We start from the raw sequence: 21,430 nt of genomic DNA on the forward strand, positions 1-21,430 counted from the left end.
ATATGCCCATCAAAGGATAAAATAGACACAGAGTAAACGGCATTTCATGTGCAGATTCATCTCATCGTTCAAGGGACTTGTCTTTCCTTGAATATGGTGGTATCATTCTCAACCCCAATTGCCAACAGCCCTTATTAGGTAGCCACGACTCCGGCCCCAAGTCTATTGTATTGTAAAACACAAAGCCGCTATGCTGTAACTCAAAACGTCGTCTCCCGTAACTTGCCAATCTTGCCAATCTCATACTCTATCCAGCGACCGACTCGCGTCCGTCCAGGCACAAGAATGCTGCCCGGGTTCATGACATGACACCCCTCGTACGTCACACAAAACGGTGGCGCCGTCGTGTCTACAAGGACCATTGATGTTGGCAAAGGGTAGAGGTGCAGAGCCGTCGCATAGTCCCAGTGCACTGGGCGGGTCGCTTGACGGAAAGGCGACAGATACCCTTGGTCCAAGATCGTCTTGACGAGCTTCCGCGCCGCATGGATGTCTTGAGGCAGGCTCGAATTGACCTCTTTTACAGCGGGCTTCTCGCTGGGAATATCGACGTCCATAGCCTCGTCTGCTTCGACTTGGTCGTTCCCTGCCATATTGACGTCGTCTGCTCCGTTGCCGTCTTCGGGAGGCTGGGTCTCCTCATCCTCGCCGGCATTCTGTTTCGATGACTTGAGGCGGACTGCCGTGCGGCGGAGGCGAGCTGAGATATCATCTCGGAAGACGACAACTTCGTGATTCGGACCGAACAGTGTCAAACGGCTTGGGTTCGACGTCCAGATCGCCTCGCCATCGCTCTTGGCCCCGAGCTCCGCATTTGCCGCCGCGAAAACGCGTCTAATACGTGATGTGAAGACATCCGGTGCACCTTTTCGAGGCAGCGGTGTCGCAGCGCCGGCAGTGAACGCTGACACCCAACCGTCGTTGTCTCCAGGAACGAACACAAATGTAGACGTTTGGAGGAGCGTGGGGTACTCGGACAGGGCCGAGGCCAAGGCGTCAAAATATTCTTTGTACTCAATGCTGCCGCCGCTACCACCCCTGGCAAGAACAGCATGCTGCGTGAAATTGCCCGTGACAACGAAAGTCATTGGACTTGAGCCTTCGGGCTCAGCTGCATATATCGCAAGTATCCTTCGCAAGGCTTGCAACGTTCGTGGTTGGTCAAGGTTCAACTCGCCGATGATCACCATCCGCCCTCTACTAGGCACCTCCTCGGCAGAGTGGCGGGGCAGTAACCGCTGTTCAAGCTTCCGCATCTTGGATCCGACGGCTCGTTCGCTTCCGACGCCGAGGAAATCGATCCAGCCGAATCCACCTCCTATGGTGTGATCCTGGCCGCCATCGGGACCACTGACTCCTAATGTGGCTCTCCTCTTCTCGCATGGGGGTTGACCGATGAAGAAGCCTTGGAACCTGCCGCCTAGTGTTCCTCCGACACCGCTGCTACCACTCAGTCCCTTGCCGACGGACTCCTCTTCTTCCTCGTAAACACCATCCACGAGCACAACCATTCCAGGAGCGAACCAAGCCGAATCTTCGGGGATTGCAACAGCTTGTGACACATCTAGGGCAATAGTGGCCGTCAGGTCGCTAATCGCGAGGCCTCCCGCAGGCAACACATTCAACATCCCCAAAAGCATGTGGTGGCTACCATGGCGACCTAAAAGATTGGCGATTGGGGTAATTCTGTGGTTTAGTTGGTTTGATGATGACCGTTTGCCCGAAGGAGCCCTCGTGCTCGCAACTGCTGACGTCTGGAAGGACTCGTTCCTGAGCAATCTCTGGTGTATGACATTGTACCTGTTTCTGAATAGCGCAGTTTTGTGTGATGCTGGCGGTAGGAGTGAAGGTTTTGAGGTTTCCCTGCTCATCGTTAGCGAGTAAGCTCCTGCCTCGGGCAGAACCCATGTCGTACCTCTCGAAATGCTTCTTGGCAACATTGTAGGAATATCTTGGCTGATCGTAGGCATCGATTACGTTGAACCACTTCCGCGGATCGTTGATACTCTCGTCGTCCTCTTCTTCCTCGACGCCCAGACTAGACATGCCAAAGCTCTGTTGGCTGTCCTCTCGAGCCAACGATGCCTGTGCCGGCCGCAAACCCAATCTCGCGTTTGACATGTCCACATCTTGCCCCGGTTCGATCAGAAGACTATTCTGTCGACTCAAGCCTCTGGCGCCGGCCACAATTTTGCCCCCGCTCATATTTCCCTCCAAGTTTTTCAGAATATCTTTAAGCTCTGGGCTTGCGCCATCGACGATAACTCCACCATTGCGGCTTTTCCATGACTTTGCCACCTCCTCCAGAACCTTCTCTGCGAGTCCCTCCTCTCGCCATGCGGAACCACAATGCCGGCCGATGAATGTAGCCAATTCTTGTAAGGCGGAGGAGGCAATGGTCAGACTGTGTTTCTTTGTGAAGGTTCGGAATGCCAGTGGTCGTAGTGTGGCTGGAGGTAGAATGATGGGTAGGATCGCGTGTTTCGTCGGCGCTGAGACTTTGAAAGGCTTCAAAGGATGGACTGGGGTGCCGAATGCGGGCGAGGACGAGGGTATCGCAGAAGATGGAGGGGCAGGCGTCCTTGCGGCAAAGATGTTGGCCATGGGCATTTTGCGCTTAGGAGATATTGACGGTGGCGGATCCATGATTGAGACGTTTCTCTGTGATTTGAATGGTATGGAGATGGCAGTGTATCAAAATTCGAGGATCTTCTCCGGAGTGGCGGTTGTCGCACTTGTCACAGAGTGGTTGTCAAGAACAGTCGCGAGGGACGCCAAAGGCTTAATTGAGACGCGTCCATCGCAGCGAAACACCGCGTCTTGGTTAATTGATCGCGTTCTCTTAACCCCGCGCCACAGTCAGCCGAAGTGGGGTTGAGTGCTGTGGCTGTGGCTGGAGCAGGTGGTGGCTCAAGCTTCCTTGACTGACTCTGGGCAGCTGGGATGCTGTCAACGAAAGAAATCGGAGCTGTCTGTGCCAACATTCGAAAAGACAAAGCCTCTCAATTGCAAATACGCTGCTCCTGTCTTTCGCACCCCTCCGACCAATATACTCACAATGCTGGCACCAGTAGCTCGACTCATGCCGAGGCATGTTTCTAGACTCAATCTCTTCCGTCCCATGTCCAGCTTGCCGTCCAACCCGCGCATTGTGAGTTCCTGTCCCTCTGCCATGGGTGTCGATAAAGCAGCTGACCGTTTCTACCGCGCAGAAAGTCTTCCCTGCGGATGCATCACGAGCCTCTTTTCTCCTATCCTACCTCGAAGACGAGCCTCCGAACCAGAGAATAGCCATTGGCTTCTCTACGACCGATCCTCCGACGCCACGATCGTTTATCGAGAACCAAACCTTTACCAAGATCCTCTATGAAGTTCTTGCGGAGCATGCACATAAAGACAAGGACCTCTTAGCACAGGCGCAAGCCTTTGCAGGGCCTGGCGGAGCCAATCTTGGCTCTGGAGGGGCACTCTTTGCCCAGAAGAACAAGAGGCGTTCGTCGAGCAAGGTCGGTGGCGGCGGCGGCGCCGGAGGCGGTGGTGCTGGTGGTGCCAGTGCCCAAGGCGGCGCCGGAGGAGGCGGGCACGGCGGTTACGTCCACCTTAGTGATTCAAGAAACCCTCCAGATTTTGGTCGCATTGCCTGGCCTGAAGATATCCTGGGCAGCGTTGAAGTCGATCAAAGCGGCAACATAATTGGTCAGCTCGAGCCAAGTGGAACATATCGAATTATCACCAACGAGGGAATGTAAGTTGCGAAGCCTCTGTGAAACAAACTAGACAGACAGACTAACACGAATAGTCTTGGGTTGAGTCCGTATCTTTCAGAAAAGCTCGTTGAGAGACTTCGCGAGGAAGACGATAAAGACCACTCGTAATCGCCCCGCAAGTATCGGAGGACTCTTCCGGGGGGGGGGGGCAGCTAGCCGACCCCCGGATGCGCGCTGTGAACTTGTACGCTCATGTAATAGTAGCTCACCACTTTACGACTGCATATATTGACGAGATTATGTTAGTCGGTTTCTAGGATGAACATCAGGTTGCTTTCTTCGCCGACAGGTACCTTTTTGGGGTCGAAGTGCAACTTGGGAGGAAGAGGGCTAGACGAAGCCTACGCGAGTTTGAAGAACCCACCCACCTCCACTTAGTCTTTTGTTCGAGCAATTGGCAAGGAACAAGCACACGGAGGGGATCGTGAGCTTGCTCCTTTAACCTCGGGAATGGAGTTGCTGCAGAATCTTTCGTCCTGCAGACACGGTTTCCCCCCACAACCCCGTACTCGACTCCCGCCATAATATGCACATGGACGAAAGGAGCCCAAGAACAGAAGCGGGCACATGCACCGGATTCCAGACCGCCGGTTGACGTTCTCGGTTGAGTCAGTTCGGGTGTGTTTTACCGACTAACCCTGGAATTGTCATCAATAGTCTTGAAAGATTTTGATCCTCGAATCTTTGCATCTCGATAGTTTTCCAAATGGTACAGATACCTGGGTCAGAGGGCCGTTGTTCCTTTGGATGGTAGGATTGATCAGGGTTGTTTAGCCGATGCAAGCAGCTGCAGCGCCTTGATCCCTGGGTGGCCTGAGTTGCCGGGCCGTCCATAGGATGACATGCGGGCGGGTAGCGATGCCAGCGATCAGTTGGGCTCTGCTTCCTTGAGTCCAGGGCGAGGGATTTCCTATGGCCAAGAGCCCATTCTGTATCTAAACCCAAGGTAGTAATTACTGCGTAAGAGGTTCTGTGACCACCGGCGCAGTATGTGAAAATGATACAGATACACCACCAGAGTATGCCTCGAGCCGCGATCCATCTACTGGTCAGGTCTAGTCACTACTTATCAACATCAAATGTCTTGTATCATTGTGTGTAGTTGGTGCGCTTGAATATGACTCGGGACGAACGCGTATTCATGCTGATATAACCTGACGGAGAGTAACTACGGATACCTGATCCTGATATTTGTTTGATTCAATGCTGACGAATGAGCAAGTGTCGATATCGTCAGGCGATGTTCGATCCTGCAACGGCAGTTGTGTCTGTCTGTTCTCAGAACGAGCGTAGCTATCATGTAGTCATGAGGCTACAGCCACCAACCTTACTGATGATGCGACCTGATGTAGTTGGACCGGCTCACTCAGCGGTATGATTATGAGCTGTCACTTATCAGCGGCCGCCTCACACCGCAGCCTGGGGTAATGAGGTATATGATACCCAAGGTGAGTTGGATTATCTATCTAGCCATTATCTGCTCACCCACCTTAAAACTCTACTTGGATTTTCATGTTGGGCCCAATGGAACGGAGGTTGAGATGGTGTCAGGAGGATCATATCAATGATTACCTTTCTGGGCTACCTTGGACGCGTAGTTTCTAAGAATGATAGCAGCGCTACTGAGAAGATTTTTTTTTGCGCTCAGCCTGCAGCAGTATCTGCCAAAGGTAATCCGTGATGATTCTTTCATCAGGTTGTGGTGAGTAATAATGGCCTGTAGGTTGGGGCACCAATAGGTATGACCTGGAGGGACGGGACTCTTTGAAGCACAGACCAGAGCGCACTTTCTCCCCACCATTGCGGGCAAGAGTCGGCGAATGGCACCTGGCATGGGCAGGCAGATGGAAAAAGAAGGGGGGGCAGGAAGCCTGAAGGTGCAGAACAGCCTGGCACAAACCAGACGAGCCAGGGAGCTTCTTGGCAGCCACTCCACCTCACCAGTCCATGTTCCCCTCCACAATCCACCTCCAACTTCGTCATGCCCACTTGAGTGTGGTCCAAAGGCTTGCTCCGGCCACAACCCCATTCAAACAAAAACGACCTGAGCCCCCCCATCCCCCCTCCCAACCGACAATATGGCTTCCGGTTTCGACGAGGAGGAGCTTCATATCAGTCTCTCGCCCTCCCAGATCCGACGACGCTCCCAGCAGCACGGTGCCGCCTCCGATGCTGCCGCCTCCGCCGCCGGCCATCACGAACTACAACCGCCTGTGCCCGGTGCCGTAAACATCGCCAATATGGGACCGCCCGTCGATACCACCGCCCCGCTGCGGGAGAAGATCAAGACGGAGCAGCGCATTGGTGCCTACAAGATCATCAAGACCCTGGGCGAGGGCTCCTTTGGAAAAGTGAAGCTGGCTATCCACAATGGTACCGGCCAGCAGGTTGCTCTCAAGATCATCGCGAGGAAGAAGCTCATCAGCAGAGATATGGCTGGTCGCGTGGAGCGTGAAATCGAATACCTACAGCTTCTGCGACATCCTCACATTATCAAATTGTATGTGACATGTCTGAGACGACGCTGGCTCGCTTCAGGCCTATCGCTAACTCAAATAAACACAGATACACTGTTATCAAGACCCCCAACGAGATCATAATGGTCCTTGAATATGCAGGCGGAGAGCTTTTCGACTATATAGTGCAAAACGGCCGAATGAAGGAGCCCGAGGCGCGTAGATTCTTTCAACAGATGCTATGCGCCGTCGAGTACTGCCACCGACACAAGATCGTGCATCGAGACCTGAAACCCGAAAACCTTCTTCTGGACGATAACCTCAATGTCAAGATTGCCGACTTTGGTTTGAGCAACATCATGACGGACGGAAACTTCCTGAAGACGAGTTGCGGAAGTCCAAACTATGCCGCACCCGAAGTCATTGGTGGCAAGCTTTACGCTGGCCCGGAGGTAGATGTGTGGAGTTGTGGCGTGATTCTTTACGTCCTGCTAGTGGGCAGACTCCCCTTTGACGATGAGCATATCCCCAGTCTCTTCGCAAAGATTGCACGCGGCACATACAGCATACCGCAGTGGATGAACTCTGGTGCTGCAGGCCTCATTAAGAAGATGCTGGTCGTCAATCCTGTGCAACGTGCCACTATTGATGATATCCGTCAGGACCCCTGGTTCATGACTGACCTGCCGCCTTATCTGGCGCCGCCGGTCGAGGAGTTCTTCAACACAGGCGTGGACCCTAACAAGGCCATCCAGAAGAGTGACATTGCACCCAATGCCCCACCTAGAGTCCAGGAGAAGTTGCACAACGAGGTCACAGAGAAGATCAGTAAGACCATGGGTTACGGAAAGAAGGACGTAGAGGAGGCTTTGCAGGCTGCGGAACCGTCAGCGATTAAAGATGCGTACATGATTGTTCGCGAGAACAAACTCATGCAAGTGAATGGTACGTATCTACCAGTGAGGGCCTGTCCACATGATGAATCACCGTCTAATATTTCAACAGAGGCCATGTCATCACTTTCAGTAGATCAAGATGGCTCTAGTAGTCCACTTCCTAGTGCATCATCCGCGAGGTCGGGTGGCTCGACAGTCGGTGGACAACGACCCTACATCAGCAAGATCGGAATTCTGCCTAGCAGTCTGCCAACCTATCACAAAGAGTACATGGAGCGTGAGAAAGCTGGCCCCGAGGATCATCCGGCGCCAACAATCGTCGTCAACGAGCCAGGCTCATCCGCCCGCACGGATGCAGAAAGGGAAGAGACAGCAAGGCATCTCAAGCCTCACTCCAGGAACAGCCAGGTCAGACTCGACGATTCCAGCAAACGGCCACAAGGCATGACGCCCGTCGTTCAGGCGAAGAAGACAAAGCCTGTGAGGTGGCAATTCGGTATCCGCTCGCGCAATGCGCCTTGGGAAGCCCTCTTGTGTATTCACAAGGCCTTGAACAAGCTCGGTGCGACTTATGTGCCCGACGAAGACTATGAAAAAGTCCACGGCAATGAGGCCGATCAACCCAGCAACGACGGTAGCTTCGTCGAGGAATACGCTCCTCAAGGGGCCAATGATTCAACTAGCAGTATTGATCCTCTCAAGAGATATAAGCTACCAGCCGACCCATGGCATATCAAGGTCCGATGGGAGACGTCGAGTAAGTGTTTGCATACTTCCTGATCTAGGGTTTCCCGCTAACCAGACTACAGCACTGCATCAGGCCTCAGGAACTCCCACAGAGGGTAGTAAGACCCCAGATAGCTTTCATGTTGTTGGCGATGATGAGGGGAAGCGAGATTTTGTAGCCTTGCACGTGGACATCCAAATATACGAGATGGAACACGGCGTCTATCTCGTGGACTTCAAATGTTCTGGCTACGAGACGGCCGACAAGAGACTGCTCGAAGAGAAGGATGTCACAAGTCCTTTCCCTTTCCTAGATATGGCTGCTAGGTTGATAATGCAATTAGCCGAAGCAGACTGAAGATCCGTCTTGGTTGATCCGTTATCCCTCGGGAATGTTTACTCCCCTCCGTTTTCTTCAGGGGTTTAACTTGGGAAATACTTTGAAAACGGTGGGCTCAGCGATAGACATGGGAAGACATGCCGATCGATCGGTCATGTTACAGCGTCAGGTTATGCGAACAAGGGAGTTTTGGTACGGGGGAGAGGGATGGTGTGTGATGTTCTTTTTGGTTTCTTTTGGGGCAGTACCCAGCGGCAGCAGAAGGGCGTGGCTCTGGTCCAGTCGTCTCAGCTGAGGCGAAAGTGGCATCGTGTGTTTCCACACCACCAGGTCGAGATCTAGAGGACATCGGGTTGTACTCGAAACGAGGCGTGGGGGTGAATAGACACACTATTTTGCATCACGAATAGGAGTTGAATTCGTTAAGCATCATATCACCACGGCGCGACCACGGCATCATTACGAGAACTTTGTCCATCTCGGAGACCAGCTCGAGCCCGAGACCCCTTACACCCAGTGTATCAATCGGCGGCCACGGCACCGAAGCAGAGCCTCACGACTTTAGAGTCCGGGATGAACACGCCGCAAAATATGAAGCTCCAAAGCGCAAAGGCGGCGAGGATCTTGGCTCAAATTGGCAGCCAGCTCCGTGGTGTGTGTCCTGGAGATGATCATCACTTTCACAGACCTACGGATCCCGCACTCTGGATCGAATCGAAATGCTGACCCCTCGGGCGTGTTTTAGCAGAGCCTCATGGAAACGAGCGCCAAGAAAAGGATTGAACTTTGAACTTTGGAGACTGCCCTTAATTGTGTCCGTATTTCGTACACGGGGGACGGGCAGAGGAATGCAAAAGTCGAGACCGAATCCTTTTCTGCTCAAAGCAGAATCCAGCTCCGTCCGCAAGTCCTGTGCGGTGTGCCACGAGAAAGTCAAAAAAGAGGAAGGCAGTGGGCAGGGAGACAGGCAGCGGCAATGGACCCTGAAAGGGGTAAGTGTCAGTTTCAACGAACCATGACGGTGATTCCTCTTCCAGCCCAGGTGGGTGGGTGAATGTTTATTCGCTCTGGATGGAGGCCCTGGACAATTGATAGAGGCCCTAGATGAAAAAGACGGCCCCCCGCCCACGGGACTCGGGTCTTGGGACGTCGCGGACCACTTCAGACGATACACTCTGGGGCTCGGGACGGGAACTCCAGACGATACATACGGAATGGGGGGGTTTGATTACGTACGTCCCCTCCTGTGCCGAAGGTGGGATATTGACGACGACATACAACGACCACGTCGACCACAACCGCCACCTAACGTCCCGCCGACCGAGGGCGCTTTTCGGCGAGTTGTAAGTTTCGGTGGAGATTATGGAGCCCTTTTTACGGCAACGGTCGATAATCTCCGGGACAGCCGGCCTTTGCCATCCCGCCGGAATGCGATTGAGAAACCGGCATACCCGCCTTTTGCTTGCGACTGCGAGTCGCGAACCTGCAGAAGCTCACACGACACAATACCGGACGTGGAGATGCCAAGCGATGGGATGCGGGTCACTTGGCAGCAAGGTCAATACTGAGTCTTCGAATACTCTCTGTTTCTCTTTCGCTCTCGAGGTTCGGAGGAATACCATGCTTAGCTTTGAATCGGCTCTTGAGGAAACTTTCTGCCTCGGATCGGATATTTTTCTTCCATAGTATCGTATCCGTGGTAGCAGCCGCAGTCGGCAGCATTGATCAAGGCAGGGCGCTTGCTTTTCGTCTTAGTGATGCTGACAATATCACAACTTACACGTATTCCTGGTGCCGCGCATCGCGCATTGCCAAATCACGGACTTCTCGCCGTTCAATCTATATCCAAGCCAACGATCATCGTCCGTGTCCGTGTATCCATACTACGGTACTACCGTACGGATAGTGTAGGGTTCCCTTGGTCCCCCTCTTCGAGGGTCCATCCAGTGCAAGATTTCCCAGGGAAACAATGGCCGCAACTCTGCAGTTAAGGACGACACCCAGCCGATATCAGGTTACTAAAAATGGTCCAAAGGAGGGATGGGCCCGGGACGGGAAGGGGCCGGCGAAGTGGCAGCGCCAGCAAGCAAGTGAGGGCGGGAAAGGGGCACGCGCGGGGGAGGGGGAGAGAAAACACCAGATGTAAGATTTGCAAAGTCACCGAAGATCAGGACAAGGACCAAGGGACGACCGAGAAAGCGACGAAACGTGCTCTATACTTTGCTCTTTTCTCACTTTCTTGGCCACAGACTCCGAGTGTCAGCACACCACACCGACCGAGTTCTACAAGTTTTGAAAGTCCCAATCTCATTCTGTTATCCCCCATCCCCCGCCCTGAACCTTGTCTCCATTTCTTCTTCTGTGACCGCATCGTCAGATCGAAATTTAGAGTTTTGGTTATCTTGGTTGGTTCATCCCGCAACCAGAACCCTTACACCACGCCGCTGGGGACCAACTCGAAACGCAAATTCCAGACACCGCGAGACCCGTGGAAAAGGCAGGATAAGGGGTTTGTTAGGGTTCGGTTTGGAAGTGCCGTGTGGCGGTGGCGAGGGAGGGAAAGCCAAAACCAAAACTCGACACTTGCGAGGAAAGTTGTGATGGAAGTGAGGAAGGTTTTCCCTAGCAAAAGAGCTCAGCCATTGAAGAAGAAACACACACACGTACACACACCGTAATCTCTCATCAGCTTGTTTTGGCCCTTGCTTGTGCGGGTTGTACGACCAAGAAAAAGTCATTGTCTCTCTGATTACCCATCTCTGACTACAAGACTACATGACCACTATAATCAGATTTATAGTTTACTTGGACTCTTCAGCTCGGTTGCGCTGAAAAGGCACCACCCCACGATAGCAAGAGCGCAACGGGGAAAAGGACAAAATAGCTCTTGTCGACACGCCCCCCAAAATCCCTAGTGCACACGCTGTCCCATCCCCTCATCCTCAACTTTGGAAGCCATTATCTCCCAAATATCCAAGCCTTCATCTTCCGTTCTCAAAACCGCCTAGACAACTTTACGAAATCATCCATCCCCCGTTGGCCTGTTGTTTTGACAACCGGAATCTACTCCGGAGAATTGTTGTTCGTCCAAACCAGCCTTGAGCCACGCCACACTCACCTACATACACACCCTTCTGCAAGAGGACTAAGGCAATAGCCCGGCCATTCTCGATGACAAGACAATAAGGCATTGCTAGTTCCTACCGCACTTGGTTACGGCCGTACGCGTGTACTTTCTCCACGGCTCACGCCCACGCCCCTCCCACTTTCCCTTTCCTTCAAAATGCTTTCCGTATCGTCGCTACAACGGCCCTGAGAATCCCTCTCAACCCTTCTCGCTGTTCCCCCTTGAATAAGCAAACCTGTACGTACGCCCCTTATCAACCCAGCGATATTTAGACTCTGGTGGTGCAGCACGGCACGGAATCCCTCTCAAGCCATGGTAGTACAAGACTGCCCACGCCCCGACAAAAAGACTTGAACAATATCAAGAACGCATGCTAAACTTTTTTCCAAACCTTGCTTGGCCCTTGAGGTCCCCATCTTCACGCCCCTGTCTGCCTCCCCCTCATCACCACCACCCACCTCCTCACGCCCCTGCTTTGCATTCCCCTCACCGGTCGAAGTCATCTCCAATTTTTCGACGCCTCACAAAGCAAAGATCTTTTCCCCCCTTTTGCCTGCCGGTCTTTTTTGGCTGTACTATGTACGTCTTTGCTATGCCGTGGCACGGTTGGGGGAAACAACCGTGGTTTGGGAATGTGGGAAGTGGGGCCAAGTGCGAGGGGGCAGAATTTCTTCCTGACTTCATACATTGGTTGGTGAGCGAACAAAGGCAATTAAGGTTTATATCCCACATTCAGGTTTTCATTTTTTTTTTTTTCGTTTTACCTTACCTCACCGCCGCAAAAGAATCGACTCAACTTGCGTTGTTGTTTTTTTTTATGCTAAAAAAGAAAGTCTCGTTCCCATTCCTTCTGACTTCGTTGACAGGCCAGGGGGGAGGTGCCGTGAGAAGTCAGGCCGATATGCATGATCACATCGACCTGAAAGCCGCATCAAATCTTGTAAACAAGAAGGTCCTCTTACAAGTTACACAGGAACGTGCTCTGTCGTGGTGCGGAAGTTTATTATCCCTCTCGTCCACTTGCCTCTTTGATTCTTTTGCCCTTGACACGTAAATTGAGTCCAAGACCTGCGCGGTCAAAACTATAATCTCTCTCTCCCTTTCTTTTTCCCTCTCCTCATTTTGCCCAATCTGCTCGTCCGACCACAGCCTCTACTCTTGGACGAGACCGTGGACCGAAGATGTAAACTCTAGTAGTGATGGTAAAAAGAAAAGAGTAGAGTTTAGTTGCACGGTCAAAAGAGAGGCTTGAACCACCAAGACCAAAGCTTCCCTCTAACCAATTGTGGACTCTCGTATACATGCTATTTCATTTGTAGACTTGTAGGTTTTTGTGCAAACTTTTGAAGGCTCCCGGTTGCGAACCGAACTTACCTACAGACGATGGAAATCCAAAGTCGCGAGTGCGAACGGAAAGACGTCGTCGTCGTCAGTAGGTCCCCTTAGTTTTCGCAAATCCCTAAAAAGTCTATTATTAAAAGATTTGATCCTGCTGACAGAGACGAACGAGTGAGACACAAGTGACAGCGAGGAGGGGGGAAAGAGAGTAAAAAGAGAGCTTTGACAGTGAGTTGCCCGCCCGCCCGGACGGGATGAACATGTCAATCGGCAAATGTCATGCATCTCAGCGCCCGCATCTCTTTTGCCTTGCCAGTCAAAGACGTCCAACACTTCCACGGAGAACCTACTACTCAGCTTACGCATCTTGTTTTCCCGTGGTTCGGTTGACGATGATGTCGATCACACCACCCTGTCCCCCCCCGTTTGCATTTGTTGATTCACTGCACTTTTGGGCAGCAACGAATAGGCGTACGCTAGACACGGAGCTTTGGTTGGAATGAACCTCTGAAGCCTTGTGCTTGCATCAAATGCCCGTTATGTTTTTCGATTTTCAATCTTGCCCTCTTCTAGGGGTATGCTGCGAGACTACACATGCTTACGGCGGTGACGGCGGGTGGACGGCGGCGCCTTTTGGAAAAGAGAGTTGTAACTTCTAAGCCGAGAAGGTGGACGGAAAAGCGTAGTGAAGAATGGAAAAAGAGCATCCGTAAGGTAGGCGTGAACGGCGTGAAAGATGCCACGCGATACGCGATACGCCTTATTCGGTGGTGCAACGCTAGATCACCAGACCCCCGGGGAAAAGGAGGAGGCGTGTGGGAGGTTCGTCGTCGTCGACGACACCGGATTGTCTACTACGCAATGTACTATCCGACCGCCCGTAGCTAGCAAGTTCAGTAGTCTTTCGTTTGTTCCCGTCAGCGGCGACTATTACCGTGATTGCTTTGGGAATTACAAAATTGGTGTGGTGGGATGCCTAGACTCTCAATCACATGTCTTTGCGACTAAGGAACCCAAAGAGACGGGATAGCTTCCCTTTTCTCTGTAGCGGACTTTTGTAGAGGGTGTGTGTATGTGAGAGAGAGAGAGAGAGAGAGAGAGACACACACACACATAGAAAAGAGAGAAGGATGTGTGGCTTGACTTGTCAATGATGACTACAGCCCACCAACCGCAAAGGAGGCTAGAGCAAGAACGCCAGAGATGCGGAATTCATGTACGCGCCCCTTTTGGTAATTAAGGTTTTCCCACCTGTGGCCCGTCCCACCCTCTTCTTTGCTTCTTCCCTCCGACCCTCCTCGGGCATACGCCGCCCTCATGCTTCTGTTTTTGCTGTTGTCATCGATACCTGTAGTAGTCACGGTACCCTGGCCTCTAGGAGAGTATACGTACCTAAACCACACTTTTCTCCCAAATTACTCTCTCCCTCTTTACCGTCCCGTCCTGTTTTCCTTTACTGCGTAGACACACCCAAAGGGCCTAGGCCTAGCTATGGACGGCATGGACCAGGCAAACGCCAGCTGTCACACCATCTACCCGATACCCCTTTCAGCGTTTTGGTTTTCGTTCAGCAAACTTCATGGAGAGTGTGGTTTTGGTCAGTTCTCTCCTGCGACAACTGTCAGAATGTGGCTAGGGTAATCGTTGCGGTGTGCATATACTCACATACTCCCTCCCTCTCTGGAATAGGCAATAAACCCAACGGCTGAAAGTATGCAAAGTTCGCGCATCGACGGCCCATGGCAAGCTGTGCTCTCGGCGAGCTCAATAGGTGACTAGTTGTAGGTGTTGTACCTAACGTGCCGTTGAGCCATATCACCACACCCCTTGGACAGCTGAACCGTCTGAACGGTGCAACACACGGAGCAGACAGAGTTGGAAAGGAAATGAATGGGCGAAGCAACCTCCCGCTGCATCAGCAGCATCCATCGGTCACGATCGGTTGACAACTTTGACACTGGCATCGGCACATCGGCACCGACACTGGCAGTAGCAATTGCATTGGCGCGCTTCATTTCGTCGATTCGCTTCGCACCGAGATCACGCCCGCCCAGGTGCTTCGCATCGAGCCCATCAGGCGACGACGGCCCTGCTGTTGCCGCCGCCGCCGCCGCTGCTGCTGTGCCTGAACCTATTCGTACCCCGCCATGCTGGCCTACCCAGCAGCCTGTCGTCCCTCGCATGCCCGCAGCCCCAGGCCATGCTTCTGCATGAGATGCCTCACTTTGAAGCAAGGAAGAGAGAGCCACGAATTTTTCGTCCCTTGTAGAGTTTACCCCTTGCTTGTGTTGTATGGCATCAATAGGCTGCAGCAGCGGCGGGAGCATGCCTCACTCCATACGCAGTATCGCGGCATCGCCAAGTTCCAAACGTACCTGAACCTAGAGGTTTCCCCCAGTACAAGTCCGCAGGACGTTCCGTAGGTAAGTGAAAATAAAAATAAAAAAACGGCACATGGCCGAACCGGCCTAACCCCAGTTTGCAGGCTGCAGGATAGGACCAGCATCGCAGTAGTTCCCAAGAAGAGAAGATACGATACGGAGTACTCCCACCTTCGACTCCCGAGTCCAAGAAACCTTCTAGAACAAAACATACGATCGAACAATGCCCAGCGCAACCGCAGCATATGCTCTTACAACTCCACGACTTGTTAGACTTTTTGACTTTTCGGTTCTCCAATTCTCTTGCAGGGCGTGTGGGCGGCCTGACAGGTCCTAGCTACGTGTCTCTTGTCTCTCTCTGACAGTACCAAGTCGGTCCTCGCCTATTGAGTTCGACTCTGCCTCAAGCTTCTAATCTGGCCTCGCCGAGCTGCCTGACACTCGCCGAAGTGCCCCGTATGGTGTCCGTATGCTGCGCCGTGAAGAGGGTTCGTAAGGTGTGGCCTTGTGATGCTGACCATAATCACCTGCCCCAGCCCTGTATCTCGCTGAGTGGCATAACCATGCCGGCCCGGCGACGTGCGGTGAACTCGTACCGATACATCTTCAAGACGCACGATTTCTTTCGCACCACAGAGTTCCCTCCAGCCCCCCAGCCGACGTCACGCTGAGACTCCGCTGACCTCCGCGCTTCGCGTTACGTACTGCGGTACGCTCCCGTGCGGTGCGTTGCGGTGCGTTGCGAATCCATGGGACAAGAACGGCACAAAGAGAGACCCGCATCTGCACCCACGGCGGCTCTAAACCTTCTTTTCACTGCCCACCCGGACCCCGGGCCTAGGACTGCTTATAGGCTCGGAAAGGGCGTGTAAATGGAGTCACGACTGGGAGATCTTCTATGGGGACGACAAGTCTTGAGACGATCCTCCAATCACCGCCCCCGGTTCACCTCAACTTGGCAGTTGATGTGCTCTCTAGGTAGAACTTCGGCTATTTGTAAGGGGGTGGGCGTGAGTCAAGTACCGTACTCCATACTCGACCATACAACCAAGAGCCAGGCCTGTCAAGGAATGTTGGAGGAAAGCTTGGCCATCTTGGTCGGTTAATGGGCGACAGCGCCAAGGAAATCCAGCCCGATTCTTGCGAGAAATAGTCGCGAACTACTCCGTACGAGTACGGAGTACGAAGACACGAGGCGCGTCCCACTCCTGGAGCTTGAAGCCAAGCCAACCGCCAACCGCCAAAGACTTACTCGCTGCGACCTTGCCATTCCTGTACAAGAGGCGGCCGCCCCGTAGCGTGGTATTCTCGACTGGAGACCACACTACCGTGATCGATCGCCCGGGCACCATGTTCGATGGGGAAGCGCGCAGCAAAAGGCAACTGAGATGGTGAGCAATGCTCCCAAAGCTTATCTGCGACGCAGTGGACATCTGACGATCATAGAGTTTTTGGAGGATGGATGCGAGTGCGCGCAGTGTCCGAGAGAAGATGAGAGCCAGTCAGTGAGAGTAAGAATGACACCGGTAATCACTAATCGGTGGCCAAGGCAAAAGGAATATTAAGGTTTCCTGATAGTGTCTTTGTTGTATATCGACGATCAACATGGAGCTCCACGGCGATGACCCCTATTTTCGTTACTTCAGATGCGAAATAGGAGATGGTGTGGGAATGGAACTAGACCAGACCGACACAAGCGCCACACGCCCCTCCATGGTTTGTCATTCCCGCGCCCTCCTTTGAGCTTTTCAGTGAGGTGTGCGGCGTGCCGTGTGTGCGTGCTTGGGGATGGTCCCTCTCTCCCAGACTGCCGGGCTTCCAGTGATGTATGAGGCTTGGATCGAGCGCTTGCAAATCTCATTAGGCTTTCTGTCCAAACGTGTGTAGCTGCTGAGAGGCTGGTGCGGCGCGCTAGCCTCCCTCACTGCTGGGAAAGCCGCGTAACTGCGTAATCTGCGTATCGTCTGTGGTTGGTGTGTTTTGGACAGCCGTCTCGCGAGCACGGGATGGAATTGGAGGAATGATGAGATGGACGACAAATCTGCCCAGGTGGAGCATATCGTCCGGGAAAGACAGTTCCCTTCGAGCCCCCCCAGTATTACATAGTATCCGTAGGCGAGACAGAACATGGGATTTGCGATTTGCCGTGGGATTTTTTGGGGTCTCTTTAGACTTTGGTAGTGCATGACATGCCCTCGAGCCCTCGCACAGGGACTGGTTCCCGTACGAGAAGGAGGAAATGTCGTGCCATGAGCAGCAGATGAACAGCCAGTCACCCTCCAACAAGCTTCCCTAGCAGAAAGTGGAATTGGCATGAAGGGTCGCAACGAATGGCCAACAACGATGGAAACATTGCTGGTCTCGAGATCATACAGCACCTTACTACTTGGTATAGGCACTCCCTGGTCTTGCAAGAGCGTGATGCGATGTAACTCAACCTGCCACCCAGATTCGCTGTAGATCGCTGCCGGGGAAAGGGGAACGAGATTTGGCAGGCGCGCCGTAAAGCTTATCCCGAGGGATGTAATCGTAGGCTGTGCTAACTCTATTCCTCCCTGCCTTGCACGCCTGGCAGCAGGCTGTCTTTTCGTCGTTCAGGCTGGTCTCTGGCTACCTACTACGTAGGCACTCATTATGGGTAGCCAAGTAGCCTATGGCCCTCTGGCTGGTCGCCTCTGACCCTTGCTTTTCCATCTCCGTACCCCGGTCGAGCAGGCTGCACCGAAACATGGCTGATCGGTTTGTATGGTGGACCGCGTACGAATACACTACACTAGACCGGGGGGGGGGGGGAGATGACGGCTATTTCGCCGTTTGCTTCTAACCCCGAAAGTTTAAAAAGCAAATCCCGATTCGACAACCTGCCAACTTGCCAACGGCAGTGTAAGGTGAGACACTTTCTCACCTCTGCCACAAGCGGCTAGCAGACCTGCCAGTGCACTTGGGCCCAGCTCAGTAGTGCCAGAGTAGCCTGAAGCCTCCCGTCTTTTCGTCCGTGCCAAATTCCAGCTGGTCGGTGTAATCCGGAGTCCGACATGGCATGTTTGTCCATGTTTGTCCATGTTTGTCCATGTCTACTCAGCAACTGCTCACGGCTGGTCTCAAGTGCCTGATACTAGCCTCTTGGAAGTTGAAACTTGAGAGCCTTCACCTGTAACTAGTGCACATTTGCCGATCTTAATTGGCTTCTCCTAAAGGGTTTGAGGCGGTCAAAACCTTCTCACGCCCATCGGCGGACTTCTCTTCGTCAGAGAGCACCGTGTTGTTGCTTGCTCTCACTCTCCTTGTGTATAGCTCCACGTCACGTGCACCGTCTCGACCGCCGCTGAACCGGAACACCTGCCGAGTAGTGCCAAATGCTGAGCTGCTCTTCATATCTGCCGGCATGTTGAAGACTGCCGTTCCGTTCCGGAACGTTGTGAGTTTGGAAGTCTTGTACTGGCTGCTTTGTCCCTGCCTGTTGCGGGTTGGGTTATTGTAAGCCTCAAGCCCGGTCGGGTAAACACCGACACCTTCGACTTCCAACCTCAATTCTTGGAATAGTGTTGCGTCCAGGCTCAGATCACCATTTGCTGACATGTTGGCAGTTTGATTGACGATCAGCGGGTACGAATATGTTGACTTGTATGTGCCCATCCCCGTCAGTTCGTCTGTCCCGGTGATGATGAAGTTATTGAAGCCATTGCGACCAAATTGGCCTAGCGTCGCATTGTTGGTATACGATAGCTTTTGAGTCCATTCAGGATTTTTGGTCCCTTTCTTGGAGACTACTTCGCCTTTGACAGAGATCATCCTCGTCACATCCAGATTGAATGCAAGAGTTTCGTTGGCGCCTGTAGAGTTCTTTCCTAGGGCCCGACCAGTGATTTTGATATCAGGGTCCGAGATTGATACGGTGGGCGGTTTCCCGGTCGTAATGGAGCCCTCTTCGTCCAGCCATAGGAAAACTTTGCCAGACACGACCCAGAAGTTGCCAACAGTCGTATTCACAATCGTTTTTTGTCCGTCATCCGCGAGGCCGGCGACTTTGATCTTGAATGTGTGCTCCTTGCCATCACTCAGAACCGGGAGCCATGGCGAAATGTCGATCTCGTGTTCCCGTAAATCGTAGGCATCAAGGCCTACAAGCGGGCGATGGAAACTGGGAACCACGCCTCCAGTGAAAATAACAGGGAACGGCCATTGAACCCCGGCTAGCTGGTCATCAATGATAACTTGCACCTCACGCCACGGGCTACCATCCGGAGCCATACCGATGGTGGCATTGAAAGCTGCAGCATCGCTCTGAAGTACATTGCTCCACCAAAATTCCTCGGTTCCTTGGCCATTGGCCGAGACGGAGAAGACTGCTCGATTGGCATTGCGTGGAAATTTGACAGTGCTCACGGCTTCACGTTCAGGCACTTGCCAGGCACTGCCTGTGTTGGAGGACGCGTTCCGTGATGAGATGGGGATGATGAGGTCAGCCGGGGGTGCACTGTCGGTTTCGACGTCGCTTTTGAAAAAGGTTGCGGTCAGGGTGCAGTTGAAGGGCCCCGTAAACCTGTCGTCTTGGCGGCGCGTTAGCCGTTTTGGCCCCCACTCCGAAGTCTCCGAGTGAAGGATTCGGGGATGGCAGGTCACTTGGTTTTGGAGCCTGGAGGAACTGGGATACGGGACATGGGCTTACTTACCGATGAGGTTGGGCAAGTCGAAAATGATCTTCTGAGGAGTCTTCCAGAGACTAAGATACGGGGTCATGTCTTTCCAATAGGTCCAGATGATTCCGGGCGGCGCTCTGGGCTCCGCAGTGGATGTTCTCCATACCTCCGTGTCGCCGAAATACAACAAAGCCAGCCGATCCAGTTGGCGCCCTGCAGAGGTGGCAGTAAAGTTTACAATGACGCGGTTGAAGTCGCAGCCAGGAGGCTTGTAGTCGCCTATCAACTCCAAGTCAGGATACCTATTTCCGGGTTATCCACCACGCATTTGATTTGCGTTACCCTAACCCTAACCCTAACCCTAACCCTAACCCTAACCCTAACCCTAACCCTAACCCTAACCCTAACCCTAACCCTAACCCTAAGTAACCCTAACCCTAAGTAACCCTAACCCTACTAACCTTTTTTATTTTAGGTCGTCTACTTCTCTCTTTTTAATTCCTAGGTTAGTTATAGCCTTATTAACTATGTTCTAAAGAGCGGCGATATCTTTATTATTCTTAACTAGAGTTACGGCTATCTAAGTAGAGTTATTATTAAAAAGCTCCGCGAGTTCCTTATTCCGCTTATTACTTTTTTTAACGGTACGTCGTATTTTTTTATAGTCTACCTTTTTAAAAACTATATTACTATTAGAGTTATAAGTAATATTAAGTATCTCGTTATCTTCGACCTTAGCTAGCTCGCTAGCTAAGTTAATAGGTCGCTTAGAGTTAGATAAAGGGGTGCTTAGGGTCTTAAAAAATATCGTCGTTCGTTTTACTACTTAGTAAGCTTCGTAGGGTTAACTTACTAAATAAGAGTAATTAAAATATTACGGCTAACTAGTTATAATAAGTATATTAATAAAAGTTAAGGCTACGAATATTAAATAAATAATATCGTAGTTATAAATAGCTTCTTTAAAACTATATTTATAAGTCGTAAGGTAGGTAAGGCTTTAGTAATTAATCGTAATCTTATTAAAAGGGGTTCTTAATAAAGATAGCTAAAAGCGATTATAAGATCTAGTACTAAGTTAATTACTAAAGAAGCTATAGAAAGTCTATCCTTAAGCCCGGCTTAAGTCTATCCTATATATAAGTCTCGTTCCTAAATATATCCTTTATAATATCCTTATTTATTATTATCTAATTATTTACCGAACGGTCGTCCGTCTTACTTATTTACGATCGTCCGTCCTACTTATTTACGGGCGTCCGTTCCTTATTTTATTGTATGATTATAGTTACGTAACTTATCTATAGTTCTTCCGTCCTAAGAGGAGTTACCCTAAGTTCGTACTTTTATATATATAGTATGGCAGCCGCTGCAGGTCCTATAGGGCGAGGCCCTAGTCTTATTATACGTATTAGGTCGTAATAGTATAGTTACGATATTAGCTAAGAATAAGGGATATAGCTAAAGTATAGGGAGCGGGAAGAGGGGATCGGTACGAGGAGGACTTAGCTAAAGAGTTCTACGAGCCTATAACCTCGGGTTTATTATAAGTAGTTATATCCGGGCTTAGAAATATTAAGGAACTAGATAGTAAATGCTTATTAAGACGATATTAAAGAAATTCGGTCTCGTTTAGTAAGAATCTAGGGCTGGGGCGAGGTAATAATAAAAATAACCGAGGACGATACCTTAGACTAGATTATAAGCCCGCGTCCTAAAGCGTAGTCGAGCGTAAGGTATTATAGTCTTTAATTAGTAA

At 51.8% G+C, this 21,430-nt stretch overlaps 9 protein-coding genes across 9 annotated transcripts; 5 read left to right on the forward strand and 4 right to left on the reverse strand.

Annotated features, from left to right (window-relative positions):
• Positions 1-200: 200 nt before the first annotated feature.
• CPAR01_04141 (DNA polymerase alpha/epsilon subunit B) lies at positions 201-2,646 on the reverse strand (the record flags this gene model as incomplete). Its single annotated transcript, XM_060488422.1, has 2 exons — positions 201-1,863; positions 1,916-2,646. The coding sequence occupies 2 exons, from the start codon at positions 2,644-2,646 to the stop codon at positions 201-203; spliced, it is 2,394 nt and encodes a 797-aa protein (XP_060352628.1).
• Positions 2,647-3,058: 412 nt separating this feature from the next.
• On the forward strand, positions 3,059-3,875 carry CPAR01_04142 (uncharacterized protein; the record flags this gene model as incomplete). Its single annotated transcript, XM_060488423.1, has 3 exons — positions 3,059-3,151; positions 3,213-3,745; positions 3,800-3,875. 3 exons carry the CDS (start codon positions 3,059-3,061, stop codon positions 3,873-3,875), a joined length of 702 nt encoding a protein of 233 aa, XP_060352629.1.
• A 1,970-nt stretch (positions 3,876-5,845) lies between these two features.
• Positions 5,846-8,203, forward strand: CPAR01_04143 (uncharacterized protein; the record flags this gene model as incomplete). Its single annotated transcript, XM_060488424.1, has 4 exons — positions 5,846-6,267; positions 6,333-7,168; positions 7,229-7,876; positions 7,929-8,203. The coding sequence occupies 4 exons, from the start codon at positions 5,846-5,848 to the stop codon at positions 8,201-8,203; spliced, it is 2,181 nt and encodes a 726-aa protein (XP_060352630.1).
• A 2,006-nt stretch (positions 8,204-10,209) lies between these two features.
• On the forward strand, positions 10,210-10,863 carry CPAR01_04144 (uncharacterized protein; the record flags this gene model as incomplete). The annotated part of the gene is made up of 1 exon (XM_060488425.1): positions 10,210-10,863. One exon carries the CDS (start codon positions 10,210-10,212, stop codon positions 10,861-10,863), a length of 654 nt encoding a protein of 217 aa, XP_060352631.1.
• A 3,104-nt stretch (positions 10,864-13,967) lies between these two features.
• CPAR01_04145 (uncharacterized protein) lies at positions 13,968-14,114 on the forward strand (the record flags this gene model as incomplete). The annotated part of the gene is made up of 1 exon (XM_060488426.1): positions 13,968-14,114. The coding sequence occupies one exon, from the start codon at positions 13,968-13,970 to the stop codon at positions 14,112-14,114; it is 147 nt and encodes a 48-aa protein (XP_060352632.1).
• An 84-nt stretch (positions 14,115-14,198) lies between these two features.
• Positions 14,199-14,977, reverse strand: CPAR01_04146 (uncharacterized protein; the record flags this gene model as incomplete). The annotated part of the gene is made up of 3 exons (XM_060488427.1): positions 14,199-14,259; positions 14,322-14,425; positions 14,513-14,977. The coding sequence occupies 3 exons, from the start codon at positions 14,975-14,977 to the stop codon at positions 14,199-14,201; spliced, it is 630 nt and encodes a 209-aa protein (XP_060352633.1).
• Positions 14,978-16,081: 1,104 nt separating this feature from the next.
• Positions 16,082-16,540, forward strand: CPAR01_04147 (uncharacterized protein; the record flags this gene model as incomplete). The annotated part of the gene is made up of 2 exons (XM_060488428.1): positions 16,082-16,422; positions 16,477-16,540. Coding segments are annotated over 2 exons (405 nt in total), but the record flags the coding sequence as incomplete, so codon positions are not given.
• Positions 16,541-16,779: 239 nt separating this feature from the next.
• CPAR01_04148 (uncharacterized protein) lies at positions 16,780-17,346 on the reverse strand (the record flags this gene model as incomplete). The annotated part of the gene is made up of 1 exon (XM_060488429.1): positions 16,780-17,346. The coding sequence occupies one exon, from the start codon at positions 17,344-17,346 to the stop codon at positions 16,780-16,782; it is 567 nt and encodes a 188-aa protein (XP_060352635.1).
• Positions 17,347-18,208: 862 nt separating this feature from the next.
• Positions 18,209-19,771, reverse strand: CPAR01_04149 (uncharacterized protein; the record flags this gene model as incomplete). Its single annotated transcript, XM_060488430.1, has 2 exons — positions 18,209-19,653; positions 19,705-19,771. 2 exons carry the CDS (start codon positions 19,769-19,771, stop codon positions 18,209-18,211), a joined length of 1,512 nt encoding a protein of 503 aa, XP_060352636.1.
• Between the last annotated feature and the right edge of the window lie 1,659 nt (positions 19,772-21,430).

Source organism: Colletotrichum paranaense, assembly GCF_030867605.1.
Source record: "Colletotrichum paranaense strain IMI 384185 chromosome Unknown Scaffold_3.1, whole genome shotgun sequence".
Taxonomy (NCBI): Eukaryota; Fungi; Ascomycota; class Sordariomycetes; order Glomerellales; family Glomerellaceae; genus Colletotrichum; species Colletotrichum paranaense.